We start from the raw sequence: 18,955 nt of genomic DNA, 5'->3' as shown, positions 1-18,955 counted from the left end.
TCCCTTTCAATCCCTCGTCAAGTATCCAGTATGTAAGCTTAATGCGGTATGCACACGTTTTAGCACCAGTGGCTTCATATAATCCTACTCCCCTTCGTTGCTCTAAATTCCCTAATTTTTTTCTACTCTCTTGCCAATTTATTTTATTTTTATTACATTTTAAGGGTCGATGTACTACCCGTTACCAAAAAGTGGAAATAGAAATGTAAAAAAATAAAATAAAATCATAATAAAAAATTTTTATTTGCAAAAATGTCAGAATAAAAGGTTGCAAATAATGAATATAAATGAACAAATAAATAAAATTTACTTTCAAAAAGTTGTATTTTTTATCTGAAGAAAAAATAACATTTGATGGAAGAGGTTTGTTTATTCATAAGCCACAGGGCTTTTTTAAAACTGAAATTTTTTTTAGAGTAATTTTGCAACTAAAGCCCTTTTATGTAAATTTAAACCAATTGATCTTTGAAAGCTAACATCAATTTATATTTTAGATCATTTTTAAAACCTATAAAGCTTCTATTTGGTAAATATATTATGAATGCAACGAATATAATAAAATTGCTCCAAAAAATAGTAAATCAATTTATGCTTGATGTAATGAAAATTTTAACGTATGAATTGATATAAATTTGGAAGAGATTTGGAGTAAATTTATTTAATTGATTAAAATGAATAGTAAATTATGGTAAAGTTTTTAAAAATAATTGTATATAAAAAATAATTATTATGTATTACATATAATATTACACATTAAATGAATAAAAAATATTTTCTTTTTATTTAAAAATATAGTGAGTCATTTGTTTTATTAGCTTTTATTCACCTCCAAAATGACAACTGACAATTTTTCATCAATTATTTCATTATCCTTCGCTTTGAACTGCATATTTTTTTTTTTCAAACCTGGTCATGTGTTACTTTTCCTTTTTTTTTTAAAGTTCAACGTCCTTCAATGGCTGGAAAAACCTGCAAAGTTAGATTCTATCCAGATTCCAGTGAAACTTCAATTTTTTTCAATATCTAGCCTCCCCATCTGCAATCCTTTGATCTAGGGTTGATCGATGAGGTTTTAGAAATATTAAAAAAGCAAAAAAAAAGTAGTTGAAATGTTTTAGATGGCCTTTGTAAGTTTTAAAACAAGGAAAATGTTCATGACATTTAGAGATGATATCTAAAATGCACCAGTAATGAGACTGGCTCAAACAATTGACATCTCTAAGTTGTTTGAATCAATTATTTAGGTACTTCATTCTTTCGGGACTTTTCTTTTTTTTTTTTTTTTTATCATATACCAGACTCCTGGGAAAAGGTGTTGACATTACAAGTTTCAATGGCCTGAATATCTTTTGTCTTTGTGTTAACATTTACAGTCTGATACGATTACTTCCGTTTGTCAGAAATAGAAGTAAGTTGAATAGAACCAATGTAGCTTTTATCATTTCGATCCTTTGATCCTTCCACATTGTTTCTACCTTTGTAACATGACCTTTCCGCCTGATGTTTCAGCAAAGTTTCGAGGATGCACTGAAGTGAGAGGCTGAAGACGAGCGAGTGGACGCTGGCAATGGATCCTACTTCGCTACTGCTACTACTTACAAGTAAGTATGAATAAATAATTCATTCTATATTTAATCGAAATTTTATTATAAATATTTTCAACTAAAGTTATAATAAAATTTTTTCGTAAGATTGTTCAACTTGTAAAATCATTTTAATCGTAGATATTGTAAATCAATTTCTACAAGTTTTGAAGTTGCCAAAGTTTGTAACATCAAATTCGAAAGTGTTCAAATCAAAACTTGACTTTTATCTAAAGTAAATTTCAGAAATAAAATCAAGAAAAAGAATTAAAATTTGTGAAAAGAAAGTTTGGGTTTTTTTTTTTGTTCAAAAAATTTATCAAGTTAATAAGTTTTGAGAAAATTCCATTTGACTGAAAAAAAAAGCTAGTCATTTGGAGTGAATTCATCGGACTTCCAGTCTCGTGCACGGTAAATGTAATCTTTGAAACGACAGGTGTGCAAATTCTGTGCAAGAAGAAGGTATATAAAATGGAGTAGTGCCAACAAAAATATAAAATTGGCAGGGATTGAAGTAAAATTCATTATTTTTTTTTCATCAATAAAAATCAATAAACATCTTGGGACACTTTTTAAAAAATATTCCTATCAATAGATAAAATAATTGGATATACTTATTGTGATTGGCTTGTTAAATTTTGTCATCTCAAGAGACCAATGGATTCCATCAAGTAGAAGCTGCAAGTGGAAGAGAAATGATGACGAATAAATTCACGCTTATACGTTTGGTTTGGCAACGAGACCGCTTGAGTCCCTGGACATTGCACGGATGACGAGTAATCGATCACTAGCTCTCTGTAATAAAGAGGTTGCTTCAGTGGTTCTTCCAAAAAGTAGGGGGTTTTTTTCAATTTAATCTCCGTCCATTTTCGTATAATAATAGATGAAAAATAATGAAATGGATATGAGTGGTAGAACAAAGATGAACATGAAATAAATATGAGAGTAACTTGCATTGGATTTTGGAAAATAAAATTAGAGAGAATAAGTGACAGAATTGAGGATCCCTGGGAAGGAGATATCTGCTGGAGGGGTTCGTAATGCTCTCGTGAAAAATACAGACAGTCCCCGCGTTCGTCCCTGTATCGATTTCTGGCCGATGGAGTATCGTGATACTCACACTCTTTTCTACCTCACATTTATTCCATCCCTCTTTGCCTCTTGGTTTCCACCAGTTTTCTCTGTATCCTCTACTTTGTGGAATCCTCATGAGTACATAGACCAGTATATCTAATCATATTCAACTCGTCTACTTATTTTCATCAAACTCTTTTTCTTTCTCTAAAGCTACTACTCATCACTCTCTTTCCCTTGCTCACCCTCTTGGTCTTCTATATTAATTAGCTAATTTACGAGACTTTGAATTTTTTCATTTTTTCCACAGACCCACTGTCGCGAATGTACATGCATTTCCCAAGGGGAATTCACGAGCTTCTCGCTATGGAGGCAAATCCATCATGCGTCTGTAGCACGACTAATCCATCACGTGGAGCTTGTACATATTCCGCTTGGCCCATCATCAATGTTGGGTTATTTTTTTTTCTTTTATTTATTCATGATGCGTTCAATGACATACATAGAATATTTTAGTTATCGAGTATGACGAGAAGAAATAAAAATAAAATCAAGCTTCTCAACAATCAGTGTAGTGATCAAATTATTTTTCACTATTATCACATTCAGGCATTTTTAGCTTTGATTTTTAATTTTAACGCTACTGACGAATTTTATTATTTTTTTTATTCATCTCTTGAATTATAAATTTTAATATGAAAATTTTATATAATTGTTTACATTCATAGTTGTCAAGAAAAAACAGTGCTGATATTACTGTAAATTTTAATTTTAAAAGTGTTTTATTTTAATGCACTAAAAGTGTTTCAAGAATGATTATAATGTGCTGAGAAAAAATTGTCACTATATAAAAAAATGTTCATTTAATCAGTGAAAAGAATTTAAAATATTAATTTGTTAATCTTGGGATTTACAGCTTTTATAGCAAAGCTACTCTTTGTACATTAAAATTAGAACATTATTTAAAAAAAAAATTAATAAATTAAATCAAACGAAACAAACATTTTATTATGACTATTCAAAGTTTTAATTTTATTAATTAAAAAAAATATTACTTGTTAATAGTAAAAAAATTTCCAATGTGTTTATCAACTGGGTGATAGATTAAAACACATTAAGTGTATTGAAATGAAATATTCCGATTTGCAGTGCAATGTTAACAGAATGAAATATAACTATTTCAATATTTGGATATAAAATACAACAATTTTTATTCCGCGAATTTCGGGTGTTGGGTGATGCTTGCTACTAGACCGGATAACCGGATATCAGTGTGTCTTATCCGGCACTCGAGAGCAGTGGAACGATTGGAATGGCGATTTCACCCTACTGAACGAGTAGCATGTGTAGTTGGAGGTGTGAAAATGGATGGAACGCAGTATAGAGAAGGCAAGTTGTCGTTGTGTGAAAAGTAACGCGAGTCACAGTCGCTTTACTCTTCTCTCATAGTTGTTTTCTCTCTGTCTCTTGCTTTTGTCTTTCTGCAGTCAAACTGCAAAGTGAATAAGCAATAACAACCAGCTCACTCGCTCTCATGCATGCACTTGGAACACACGTTTACGTGTTCCTCAGTGTAGTAACGCAATAACGTTCGATTATTGGTAGTCACGAGCGCCATGTATGGGTCTCTTGGTCGTATATCAAAGCCAGCAGTGTACACGACCCCCCCTTTCCACCCTCTGTCAACTGAAGTTTACAGTCTTTGTCACCTTCAAACACATGTAAACACACATACACAACAGCCCCATCGACTATCCATATCTAGAAGATACCAAAAGAAAATGGAGAAGAAGTCTATGCTTTAGATCCTACAGTAAACCCTTTTCACAATTCATCCCTCCTTTTTTCTCTGTCTCATAGACTTGTCGGAACTTTTTTGTTCGCACCCTATTTGTTCGACATTCTTTTTGTTATTTGCCATTCGTTTTATTCGCATTCTGCTATCTCGTTATTTGCTTCGTACCACCACCACCACCACCTCCCTCCTGATTATCCGTCTCTTTATCCCTTTCCTATTATTTTTTTTTTTTTACTTTAACGTTTAGTTCATTTTTTTTTTCATACGTGACTGCACGTTGCCTCGCTTTATTCCGTGGTTAGTCGCACTTTATATATTTTCAAGTCCTCGATTACTTGACGTTTTTTTTTTTTTTTCATCTCACTCGTCTCTTTACTCCTCGACATCCGCTTTCGACTTCCATCGAAAAATTCTCTATTTTTAGTCTTTTTCTATTCGACTTCCAGTTCCTTCGCACCTTTCTTTCCTTTTTCTACTCTCATTTCCGGCGTGTCCTATTCGATCGGGTGAAACGAGTACCGAGAGTAGATTTAAAATATCTCTGGAAATTCGAATACTCTCATTGATCCAAATGCAAGTTCTCCAATTCATCGTTGGATTTGTTTAGAAGCAAATTCTTTTTCTTTCATCATATTTACTATTATTATTATCATTGTTGAATTGATACGATATAAAAACATTCAAGTTGAAGGATTTAATTATAACATAATATTGATATAATATTTATTCCAAAAATAAAACAATTTTTTTTAATAATTCCTTTTAGTAGAGTTGTTAGATAAATTTTTCATGGTAGGTCGAAAATTGGATTTAGATTATTTCTACTAAATAAAATTTATTGACAAGTTACAGCATAGAATAAAGAACGTACACTGAGAAAAAAAAATTATTTCATACAGGACTTATAACTTTTATTGCCAAATATTTTGTTCAAGTTCAAAGTAATATTATAATTCATTCGAGGGGAAGGTAGGATTATGGGCCACTTATAAACGGATGGACCATATTACAGACTGGACCATAATCCTACCTTCTCCTCTATCGTAAAACTATGGTTAATGAATTGTTGTGTTAAATTTATAATTTCATATTTTCTCACTATTTTTTTTTTTAATCTAATTTCTATTGTAAAATGGCAAAAAAATTTAATGAGAAAAAATAATAGCATTTATTAATGAAGATTTAATAGTCAATTTTCGTAGAGCATGTCAATTTTCTCGGGATTTATCGCATATAAATTTTTATATATTTAAAACAAAAAACAAAAAAAAATTGTAATTTAAGCATCAATAAAAGTTATTTTCTCTCACGTTTTTAATCACAAAAATATATTAAAAAAACTAGGTAGATTATATTCACACGTGATTTGATTTTTATTTTTTTTTCTTTGGTTATTGCAATTTTCCATAAAATTTGACCTCTGGAATAGTACAAATGGAAATTGATGTTCGGAGGGAGAAAACACGGCAACTGGCTCTGCTGGTTCATCCACTGCAAGGGGAGAATGCCCGACAAATGGCGTGCCGATATAATCGGCTTACAAACATTCACAGGCTCCTCAATGCGTATGGGATCGGTCCAACGTCATCCTCAAATCCCTCTCGATATTCAGCCAAAGGGAATAAACAAGCCGCATATGGCTAAAGTACCTTTTAGATTGCTTCATACGCACACTTTTTCCTCAATTCTCTCCCTTGCATTCAAACACTTATTATACTAATGCATCAAAACTATCACCAAATTGAAGTGCATCCAACCTCCAACAGTGCCTATTTGTAAGCCAACTATTTCAATGTATTATATACCCTAAGCTCTATTTACCCAGCTCCCTTAATATTTGTCTTAGAATATCTCCAAGTAATGTCTAATTAACTTTATACATTTATATTTCATCCATTCCCCTAGAGGATCAAACTGGCTTCAACGATTTTTGCTGTCTCTGAGAATATTTCGAAAAAAAAAGGAAGAGTGCGATAACAAAAAGTCGAGGATCGATGGGTAGGCGATTGGATGGTGAAAAGCAGTTGGAAGCCACGAGAGAAATACGAGAGGATAGAGAATATAGTGGGTGCAAAGAGAGGGTTGAACTCGAGAGGGCGAGGACCTGTCGGGCGGATTCGAGTGTCTTGTCAATATGTATAGTGTCATCGATGTCTCTCAAGCGAACGCCTACTAGTCCACGTTTTGAGAACGAATGCCTATGTGCATACAAAGAGAGAGAGAGAGAGAGAGTATCTACTTGCACTTGCGCATATTCTCAATATGATCCTACATTAAATTAAGATCAATCCTTGATGATGACTAATTAAATCATTTCATAGTAATTAGCAGCTGAGGCTTTGAGTTTCTGTCAATATCAACCATTTCTTTCTTTAGGCATGACATAAAATTCAAACGAAATTGATAAACTTCATTATGGAGTATTTTGACCATCAAAAAAAGTTCTGTTGATTTTAAAAATCCTACGATGTTGCTATGCAGCAATAAAAGTATTTTATTTTGTAAAAATGTTTATAGGGGATGGTGGGGTAAATTGTAACACGAAGATAACCCGTCAATTAATTGATGTATTAAAAAATATTAATAATTTTTAATGTATTGATAAATTAAAAAATAGATGAACAAATAGTACCCCTTATCTTATTTTTATTCCATTTTTTTTAAAATATTAGAATAAAATAAAATTTTCTTAAAATACTCTAGAGTATGAAACAGTATGCAAGCTTTAATTGAATATCATATCTTACTTTTAAGTTAAAGTTCAGTTTTTGTCATAAAATAAGCCAGGCAAACTGAAACCAAGCTTATTATAAGCTCTTCAGTGTACCCAGTATTACAAATTCAATTTTAAAACCAAAAGTAATGCTTTTGACCAAAAAAAAACTGTGTTTTATCATTTGACTTTCAAAACGACCATAAGTAGCTTGAAAGAAAAATTAAATTAGTCTTCAGTCTAGAATATATTTATAAATAAAAATATATTATCTCATTTTTTAGGGTGTTTATTTAGAATTGAGGCTTCAAGCAAATAATTAGACGGCTTCACAACTTAACAGACGATTTTTTTTTCAAAAAAAAAGACATTGCTGGAACCGGGGATCGAACCTGGGACCTTCCAGTCACATGTTCAGATGTTCTGACCCAAACTAAATTAAAGTATAGAATAATTATATTCAATTTTCCTAGACAAATTATTTTTATATTCGCAATTGTGCACTTGGACATCTTTCAATTATGAAGCAATGGAAATTGATTTTTATTAATAATTAATGAACTTAATGAATGCTATTCAGCATTATCTTTTAAATTCTTATTCTATAGGAGATGATTTTTTTATTGAACATCATCAAGTACACTTATAATTACAAGTGAAGACATGAGAAACAGCTGAATGGTTACAGGGTGGTAGGTTGATATCAAGCATCGAGAAAGGGAGGACAAAACAAATGATTGCGATCATAATCATTGATCAGCCAATAAATAATCGCAGTATGAAAGGATGAGAAGGTAATAACAAGCATTTATTAAAACAATAACCACTTGAGACAATGAATAGACATAAAACAATATGTTGCAAGAATTATTACCCAGTATTCTTACGGAGTTACTTTTCAAAAGTATTGAGTCATATTCAATAGAATTGTCTATTGTCGTCAATCATTTAATTATTAGTGGCAATCGAAGATCTCAACAGAATAAAAAAAAAAAGATGATAGTGTCGTTGTATGTATACTCAGACACAATAGAAAATATAAAAATGACATGCTGTGGAAAAAGACAGAGTGAGACAGACGAGCTGTGAATTCTTTTTCAGGAAAATGGGGGAAAAAAGATAAAGCAACATAAAAAGAAATGAGAGCACAGAAAGACGACTATGTCTCGAGAAAGTAAAAGAGTGAAGAAGTACCGAGTTGAAAAAAGACAGAAACAGAAAAGAAACTCGAGTGGCATAAAGTCGTAAAGAAACGAATGGAAGACGTGAAGGCGAAGTGAAAGAGGAAATCGTGGTATGAAAGGACCAAAAAAAATATGAAGGAATGAGTGAAGAAGACGAAAAGCTCATAACGTTCGCCGAAACTAAAGACCGGTCAAATATTTGCCAACGAGTTCGTCGGTCGAAACCCTTTAATAAGTTTTTTATTGGACTTTCTCTTTGTTTTTCAGTTCAAATCGTAATGCTTTCACCGAATCATTTAGCTTTATTTACATCATTCTTTACTCCATTAAATAGCTATATCCTACCGATTTACATCTTTACGATTAAAATAATCAGAATCGAAAATAAAATTTTTATTCTTCTGTACTCTAATCCTCTATCAATTATTTACTTTTAAATTTTTATTTAAAAACACTGATTAAAAAAATTCACTGTGAACAAGCAATATTTTTTTCAACCAATACAATCAAAATTATGAATAGTCGCAATAAAATATTTTATTGGTTACTTAAAATAATAAAAAATAATTTATTGGAAAAATATATATTTTTATTGTGCGTAATTCTTTTGAATAGAAATATCTGGGTATTGGTTTATTCTAATGTTTTATTTTTTTTTTTACTAAGATCCATGGTGTCTCAGAAAGTAATAATTAATCTAATATCATTTGTATTTAAATTCATTTATTTTTTTGTACAACAAAAATTTTTTTTCCAGTGCATTCTGTCACATTTTTGTTCGAATCAAAATAAACAATTATCCTTACTGTTTATGATATAAATATTTTCAGAATTTTAAATAATTCTCTTTATAAAATATTGAATAAAATTTACAAATAATCACAAATCATTTAAATTGCATTGTTTTTAATAAACAAATAATACTACAGTCCGATACAATAAATTGCTAATATTTACAAATTTATTTATATTTAATATCAATAAATATAACTGAATATTTCTACATACCGAAGCTCATTTATTTGATTTTAAAATGAAAAAGTTATGACTGGAATATTTAAAAATATTAACATGCAAGTTGAGAAATGCATTGACTTGATAAATTTAATCCAATCATTTGCTAACAGAACCAAACGAGAGTCGTAAAAAATTAAAATAATTAAATAAAAAATAAATAATAAAATATTATTATGAATTAATTAAAAAACAAATTTCATTACTGAATTGCTGCAAAAATTTATTGACAAAAATTAGAGGAAAATAAAGGTTGAAATGTGACATTATGTTGAAAATGAAGGTAGTTTTCTTGGTCATCATAGTTGGTTACAAAAGAGAATATTGAAAAAAAGACAAAAAAAAAATAAAAACAAGATTAAAAAAATGTGGAAGGGTTCTCTTTGAGATCGCTAATTAAATTAAAAAGTGCTTCTCTTCGACTGACAGTGGTCGGTGGATGTGCAAAACTATTTTTCCCTAAGCATAGCTCTAGAGGAGCATACGTGTCGAGTCACTGGTCCTTTTGTTTTTCATTTCGAGTTTTGTGAAGCAAAGAATTCATGGCATTTATGTCCCTCTGGTCTTCTTTATCTCTTTCTCTCCAAAAGCGTGAAATCCCAAGGCGTCGTTGTCTTCAGATACTGAGCTATAGTCGGGGAAAGATATAAAAAGGACGTGATGTGAAATCGATAACGTAGATACGAATGTATGAAAGAAGATAAGTTAAAAAAGAAGTGAACATTTCTACGATAGCATGATTCGTATGTTACGGACATTTCTATGATAGAAAATTCGTAAAATACAATCAACTTCTCTCTGTCGAGTTGATACAAAAAACTTTCTTTTTAGAGAAAATGAAAAATAAAAATATTCTCGGGGATATTGTCCGATGATGAAACGTGGCGACAGTCGATATTATAGCCGGAAACCGGAAGCTCGATACTCAATATCCTATGCACGCATCACTCGAGGGTGTGTATATGACTTCCATGTACCTACATCAGTAAATATGCTTTAAATACATATATGCTTATTAGATATGTATAATAGTAGCCAGTTCATTAACTTATTCGTGAATTTTTTCCCGAAGAATAAAAAAAGCTTGAAAAAAAATAGTTAATTAGAAATGCGATACGTTTTTATTAATCTAGATCTTCAATTAGTGGAAATTATAACGCATGAGTGCCGAGGAATTTTCATTAAAAAAAATCCCATCACATTTTCCAGTCTGCTATACTCTACTTTATTAACTAGTGAAAATGTAGTATTATGAAGAATGTAATTCTTCTCTGGAATATAGGAAAATTTATTTGGATAATTTTCATCGAGTGATTTGTATACGAATGATGGTGAAAACAAATCCTCAATCAAAATTTAAATTTTTCTACACATTTTATTTTTTCATCATCGAACAATCACTGTACTATAGTCAATGATTCCATTGACTCAGAGAATTGATGATTAAAAATGAAAATATCCCATTGTTAGCTAGAAAAAATTCAATATAGCAGTTGAATAAATTTTTAAATATAAACCATTTAAAAAAAAAACAGAAAAATCAAATGCCTTGTCCAAAAATAAAATAAAAAAATTTTATTTCCACCTCATTGGGAGGAAATGGTTGGCCTCTGTAACATGGCTGCAATTTATCTCATGTTTGAAACAAATTAAATTTTTTTCACAATTTTATTTCAAATTTTTCTTCTACCTTCCAATATATTTGATCAAATTATACCTAATCCAGTGAATAATTTATTGAAAAATTATTTTAAAAATGCATTTTTCTATCGCTCAATTGTTCAACATTCTATCTGTTTCTTGAATTGATTTGAATATTTACTGATTAAATGGAGTTATTTATTTACAGTAATAAACAAAAATAAAAATAAAAAAAGGACACAACATGTAAATGATTTGCATTCATTTACTTATACGACCCAAGTTTTATTTCCTAATTGTATTTAAAGTTAGCTGAACTTGCTGAAGGTTTGGACAGCAGTTTGCAATGTCTGAGTGGCACAACAGAATTGCATAAATGAAGAACGCAAGTTAAACCTGTTTGTGAGTTTTGATATGCAACTGTTCATCATTTATATCACCGAAAAGTATAGTCAACGAAGTAATATTAATAGATAAATTTAAAAAAAAAATAAATACACAATTGACTTTCTTTCACTTAGTGTAACATATTTCAATTATCTGAATTCTTTTTTTTTTTTGGTGTACAGTTGAGAACTGCTGCTAGAGAAGTTTTGCGACGTATTCACGACAGAAATAAATACCAAGTGAAAAAGACTTGGGTTCTTTTCACAGTAGAAAATAATTGCCAGAAAAATAAACGATTTCAAAGTAGTCTGTATGCCTTTGCTACATCATCGTCTCTTCACTTTTCTTCTACACTGTCATCTTTTCTCGGTTTGTTTGCTGGCCTTTCTTTATACTTGTAGTGTTTTCTCATCATTCATATCTTGATACGATGAATTCACAAATTTACAAGTTTATCTTACGATAAATGGAAAACTTTTTATCTTCCTCCTTCCTTTGAGGTAGTTTGGCATTGACAGGCTCATAGTTGACAATTTTTTTTTTTGATCTGAAAGATCATATTTCTACAAGTTAAAAGAAGAAAAAGATGTTTTACCATATTGTTTAGGAGAATTAATTATTGGAGAAATGAAAAAAAAACCATTACTATGTTGATTACCAATATGTGGATACTAAACAAGTTTTAACTTAAAACAAAATGATTCTAAAAATATTTAATTACGTAGCGGCGGTTACAATAAAAATTGATCGGAAAGTAAATTAACGTGAGTAATGGAGTGACTGACACGATGATAATGGGCAGCGATCGGGCGATCGTGACATGAATGTGAAATCACCTCAGTCTGCATTTTCAGGGCCAGACTTGGCCCATTCATCCTTTCTTCGGTCTACCGGAACCTTTTTCCCTTACTCCGTTTTCTATGCTTTCCACTTTGTTTTTTTCTTTTTCTCCTCCTTCTTCGTCTTCATCTTGAGTCAGGTCTCGCACGTGCTCAGCTCAGAAAAATTAAGCTCTATTCAGCGGTGCTGCGAAGAAAAGTAAAGGTGCCGAGGAAATTAAATTGACAAAATAAGAACGAGAATAAGTAGAGACGTCGTGAGACATTCGCTTGTACGTTTCTGACTGTTTATTTTTTTTCCCTTAGAAATGTCATGACAAATAGAAGAAATAGTAAATTCTTTTTAAACTCGTCTCGAATGTCAAGCGTGTTTCATGAAATTGCTACACTCATCTATGCCGTAAATAATAATTAAATGAAATTCTTGTGATGTGTGTCGAAATAAAAGAGTGAAAATCTGTCAATATGTAATTTTAATGCAAATTGAGTTGTTGAATATAGAAAATTGCTGACTATGGAAAGTCTGTCGTTAATTTTTATTGAACATGTCACATTTTTAACATTTCTTATCATGAGAATACTTCTTTATTTTTAATATCAAATTTTATAATGAAATGTCAAAAATTATTTGACTTGAAAACGTTCCAAGTCTACATCAACATGTAGGCACGAGTCATATTTGTCACACCCCTTCGTACCATCTTGACTTGACGAAGTAAACTTTCATGCAGTATACTTGGGAAATCAGCAAGACTTTCTTGCAAGTCAACTTTCCGTTCAAGTAGAGAAAATAAATGGATAGTCCTCCAGCAGTATACACAAGGATATACTTTCCCGCAAGACCATCGATTTTTATGCAGCTATCACTAGTGATATTGGAAGTTCTACTCTAGTTTACGTTCTTTTTACACAAGAGATAAACTTTCTCAATCATGAAATATGTCTTCACATACCGATATAGTTTTTGCACGTTCATGAGGAACCTGAGCCAAATAAAGTTGAGTATTAAATATAAGACCTTATGTTTAATGCTGATGAGTTTGAGCTGAAATATATCACCACACATGGATTACATGGATGTAAAATCAAGCCAGTGATAAAGTCTAGGCTATCTGATTGAAATTCTGAATAATGTCCAGATTACAACTGGATGAATTTCCAAACATTTAGACATTTTTTTTTAAGATATCAAACAATTAATTAATATCCATCAACATTGAAGCATCTAAATGTATTTATAAGAAAGATAATAGTATAATAACAACATTTTAAAAATATCTCGTAATTTTTAAATGTTGAAAGCCTTCAACATTTTCTGAAAAGAAGTTATCCAGCCATACATCAACATATGGATTACTTAAAATTGAAAAAGAATTTTTAGAATTACATAAATAAGATCTAATCCTCTTGAGTGTTCATGTAAATTAGAAAGTATCCTGGATTAAGCAGTTTCTTCAAGTACGTTACTATGTCTTCATGAAGATTCAGCTCTAGTCTATTCATTTTTGATATGAATATATCTCTCTCCTTATTATATAATGGGTAATATCACAAGACATGATTTGCGTCTCATGTGTGATAGCACAATTACAATTAGATGGGCTTAATAAATTAACTTGAAAGAAAGAGCCAGCAAGACTGTGATGGTTGGCTCTGAGTCTGTTCATAGTTCCAACTATTTTTCGCGTTAGAGATGTTTTGGAGTATTATTACCTTTTGATAAACCAGAAATACTAGGTGAAGTATTTCTGGCACTCGAAAATTATTAGATTAATTCATTCCAGAAGAATTCTGTAATGATTTTTAATTAAAACCTGATCTAAACTTAGAAAACCCAAGAGGTGATGTTAAATTCGTTCAATTACTTGCTTAAAACTATTAATTTATCATTACTTTTTTTCTGATTATTTTTCACAATAATTATCACATCTCTTAACATTTATAAGATTAGTTGAACTTTATTTTAAACTTGACTCAGTGAGAGAAAGAGAGAAGGAGAAGTCGACCAGCTAAATAATTCAACCGATGAATTATTTGTATGGTACTCTCTAGATATCGATTTTCCGTTAAAGCGAATCTCGATATTTTCGTCTCGGGTCATATCCATCGACCTGTCACACGAAAATGCAGAGAAGCTGAACCAATTTATTTAAATAACCTAATACTCGCTTATTCGGTATAATCTCTCACAGAATTGTGTTTGCTATAAAATTATTTGACTATTAGTCCAAATGAAAACCAGACAATCCTCACCTCATTACAATATGGATAAACGTAATCGAGGATTAACCTCTGGATCCCTTCTACCAATCGCCTCTCCTCTGTTTATTTTCTCCCTCATCCATCAACTTGCTTCTACTCACCAATTATTCACTGACCCATTACTCGTCGTACTTACTGGGTCATGAATCCTATTTTAGTTTCAGTTAGGCTCTGCTGAATTATTTCAGTATATTATTCAACAACGATATGATATTTTAATTATTCAGTGCTATCATCTTGGAGTTTGGTAATTTAATTTCAAAGCTGGATACATCTTTAAGGATGGTTTATTAGAAATTGAAACATAGCCTTCACAATGCTCAATTCAAACTTTTATAGGCAGGATTATCTTCAGATAGAAGTGAACATATTAACAATGAACTTTGAAGTGGTTTAGGATCAGGAAAAAAAAATTTGCAACTACTTATTTATTTAATAAAAAAGAACTGTTAAAAAATGTCAGCTATTCAAATGTCATAATTAATAAAGATAATTAGAATAAAGTTAAATAGATGATTTCTTGGGTTGGTTACATATTTAATGGGAACTTCTGTCACCTTGAGGTACATAAATCTCAAGAGAATGATCAGCACTAGGCACATTCATCTCAAATTTTAATCCTGACCTCTCAGGAGAGAATTAAAAATTAAAATGACATTGATTATTCGAAAAAAAGAAAAAGTATATTTTAATTTCAGCTTGCAGCTGTGTCGCAGTACTCGGTCAGCAGGGTCCAGTGTTCGTGCTTGAACCACCTAGCACATTAGTATTTTCCAACACAACAGGTTCACAATTAAGTTGCTCAGCTCATGGAAGTCCTACGACTCATGTTACATGGATTACTAGTCCAGATCAGAGAATAGTTACAGCTGTTCCAGGTCTCAGGTAAGCTTTTTTATTTCTTCATCTCATCATTACTTTTCGTATTACTCTTTGACACCTTTCTTAGACACTAGAATAAGTCTTCGTGTAACTGGGAAATCATTTCCTCAAGTTAATCGAAATGCTTCAACGGTTTTCCTTCTCAATATCCTTCTGCTTAGACGGGAGGTAAAGAGAAAACAGATGATTCCTGAATATTTGACATGTTGAAGGGAATGGAGTATATTCAATAATTGGAATATGCATTAGTTAATCATCTTCTAGATAATCATTCACCAGTCTTGTCAAATTATTGCTGTTTTAAATAAACCACATCCATATATTGATTGGAATAAAATTCAAGTGTATTGTGGACAGTGAAAAAATCAATACCACCAACAAGAATCATCCTTTTGTTTGTTTTCGAAGGATAAAAAGTGTCCAAGTTGAAAACAGTCAAGATATTCTCCATCAACCGTAGTATAGTCGTTCTCGAAATGGGCATACTATAAAACTTTAAGGGATGATTTCACCACAGAAAATCCTTAATCTATGAACATAAAACAAATTGCAGCTTTTTCTTTTTTTTATGACCTTTTAGAGTTGAAAAAGCAAAGCGAAAAAATCAATCTCAATGATTTTTCACTAGATAATCCATTAGACTTTTCAACGTCGACATATGAGTGTTCCTTGAGGGACATTATGACATGTGGACGAATTACTTGAAAACTATTTTATCTGTAGCTTACACTACAATTTTTCCACGTCATACTACCTCGAATAGAAATATATATTCTTCTTTGATTATGCGCTTTTAGATTCAGACCAATAGTAATTATTCAAGGGTCAAATGGACTAAAATAATAATAATAATAAAAATAATTTGTGGTTTAGAGATTACATTGATATCTTCAAATCCTAATTATTTTTATGCTTGATAAATTTTATTGTTATGTGTAGAGTATTTTTAGGTATTGTAAACTCATTCTCTAGTTGAAATTTATGAGTTGGATATTCCATTAAATGAAGAAAAAAATCTCCATAAGATGGCAATAATTTTTCATCAAATAATTGTTGAGGTTTTCTAGTGACAACATGAGATATCCTTTAGAGTTATGCTGACACACTATTTCATCTATATATATATATGTTTTTAATGTTTTACAAAGTTACTCAAAAATGTATAGAATTCCTTCGATGGACATAGAAAAATTCTATACATCCCCGAGTGACTGTGATAACTACAGCGAAAGAGATTTTTCTTTCTTTCTAGTTCAGGTTTCGCCGCGTACTCATATAGCATTGTGGTTGCAGTTTCTACTTCGATATTCGTCAAAGAACTCTCTTCACCTAAACTTTATCCAGAGACATTTTCAACGAAAAATTTTTCCATGCATTTGTATGTATAAAGTCACAGTTGTCATCATAGATGTTAAAAAAGCTGAAACTTTTTCCATAGACGAACTCAATAGACATTTTAAATTTTCGAGCGAGTCTGCACAATTTCCGGAAGCAGGACGGCTTTCTTCGATGCATCCGTTCGTTTTCAATAATGAGCAAAACGTGGCTATTACGCAGAAACATAGTTGCACTTTTTACAAATCTAAAATTAAAGTCTAAACCGGCGTCAAAATTCGATTTTATTTTTTTCCAGTTTGATTTAATATTTCTTCCCTTAAACATTCATCATATTTCAATAATTCCACAATATTTTTATTCTATTTCAATTAATAAATCCATATGGTATATTCATAGTGATATCATTCACTCTATCATCATTACCAGCTCTAATATCTGCTCAATGTTAGGCAGAAATGGGAATTCTATGAATATTCATAGTTGAATTGGCAATGTATCCTTGCATCAAATTATACATAGTACTTTAATTCATCGAAAATAATAATTTTTTATCATGCTTGATCAAATATGAAATAATTTTAAATTTAATTGTTCACATTAAAACCAATTCTGCTGTATAATCATTATAGCTAATTAATTACCCATATCATATAAAATAACAATCATTTATCAACAATTACATTTTTAAAATTCTTATCAACAATACATTGTGAGAACATCAATTCTATTGTATGGAAGTTCCACGATCGAATTAATCAGTAGTAGATAATATGAAGGACAAAACTATTGAGTTAATTCAATCACATATGAAGTAAAAGCAAATATTATCAAGAGCCAAATAGAACCTTGACGGTTTGTTATTTCAGACAACTACTGGGTAACGGGACGCTCTACTTTCCTCCATTTCTCGCTCAGGATTTTCGAGCAGAGGTTCATAATGCAAGATATAGATGCAGAGCCAGTAATTCTGTTGGAACTGTCCTATCAAGAGAAGTCACTCTTCGAGCCGGTAAGTCATTAATGAATTATCCTGTAACAATCATCAATGATTTATTAGAATAAAAATGATAACTAAAATTAGTTTATTAACAACTATTTATAAATCTATTTATCTCATGTATCTGAAGAGTAAGATTTTGAGAAATTTTGAAAATCAAGTAATCGCCTGTATCCTATGTTAATCTCGCGTTATCTATGCTAACAAGTACACTTTATGTATCTACATATATACCTCAACCCACCTTCATTTTCACACCGTAAATTTCCGGGTGCAGTATTGCACGTGCCGGGAGGTAATCTCACCTCTTTCCTAATCTCCAACCTCTCAACTACGTCCGTGAAATATCAAGCCACTTCCTTACATTGAATTTCAACCCTGAAGACACTCAGATCCAATTACATCCCTCGTGGCAATTGAATTCGAATACGACGACGTGCTTTCATCTTTACCAACAATGTAAACGATAAAATACACTTCGATATAGTTTTTACAACTCATTTAGATACAGGAATATATATGTATTTTTTCAACTAATTTATAGTGTGAATATATATTATTCCAAAATTAAAAACACTTTTATTACCTCAGAATAACTTTGATTGAAGTTAAATTATTGCACTGTAAGTTTCAAGTGGGTTGGAATGAACACAACTGAAATGTATTCAATGTTGAATTACCATCAACAAACTATAATACCTTGCTATTATTTTCAATCCCTTTTTAAGTATTATCAAATCTAAAATTTGTTCATAGTAATTTTGAATTTGATGTACTTCTGATGTATTATTTAAATGTTTTGATTTGTAGTGTTTTGCTAAACTTCTAACTTGTTATCAGTCTACTTAGAATATATATAACAATAGTTTTAATCAAACAATATCACAATCTCTTCTACTTATATTCATAGATGTTTTAACTATACAGATTTATTAAAATTAATCACTTTTTATTCATAATTATCAAATACCAATATTAAAAAATTTTTTTTTGCATAAAATTGATAACATATTCATCATCAACTACATTTATTAAATACTGTATATGTTATTGTTGTTTGATTTTACACGTTACGAAAGCAGTGAAGTCGAGAACAATTTTCCAGTTCTATAAAAAAGCATTTTAAAAAATATTCAATCATAAACGTAGTAGAGAAACGATCGGACAAAACTTTAGCTGCTATAGCCTACGTGAGATGCTATTCAAATAGCTGATTACGTGCTACTTTGTGTGATAAGCTTCA

The 18,955-nt window shown here is 30.8% G+C and overlaps 1 protein-coding gene across 3 annotated transcripts in view; it reads left to right on the top strand.

The window, feature by feature from the left end:
• Dscam3 (Down syndrome cell adhesion molecule 3) overlaps nucleotides 1–18,955 on the top strand; it is a 67,080-nt gene that overhangs the window by 28,592 nt on the left and 19,533 nt on the right. For all 3 annotated transcript variants that reach the window (XM_035092385.1, XM_035092384.1, XM_035092386.1), the window contains exons 2-4: nucleotides 1,510–1,601; nucleotides 15,194–15,380; nucleotides 17,582–17,724. In XM_035092385.1, coding sequence (XP_034948276.1) covers nucleotides 1,568–1,601; nucleotides 15,194–15,380; nucleotides 17,582–17,724 — 364 coding nt within the window. In that variant the 5' untranslated portion in view covers nucleotides 1,510–1,567. The remainder of the gene's footprint in view (nucleotides 1–1,509; nucleotides 1,602–15,193; nucleotides 15,381–17,581; nucleotides 17,725–18,955) is intronic.

This window comes from Chelonus insularis, unplaced genomic scaffold (assembly GCF_013357705.1).
Source record: "Chelonus insularis isolate UGA/USDA-ARS -01 unplaced genomic scaffold, ASM1335770v1 contig_93_pilon, whole genome shotgun sequence".
Taxonomy (NCBI): domain Eukaryota; kingdom Metazoa; phylum Arthropoda; class Insecta; order Hymenoptera; family Braconidae; genus Chelonus; species Chelonus insularis.
This window is presented reverse-complemented; position numbering and strand designations above follow the sequence as displayed.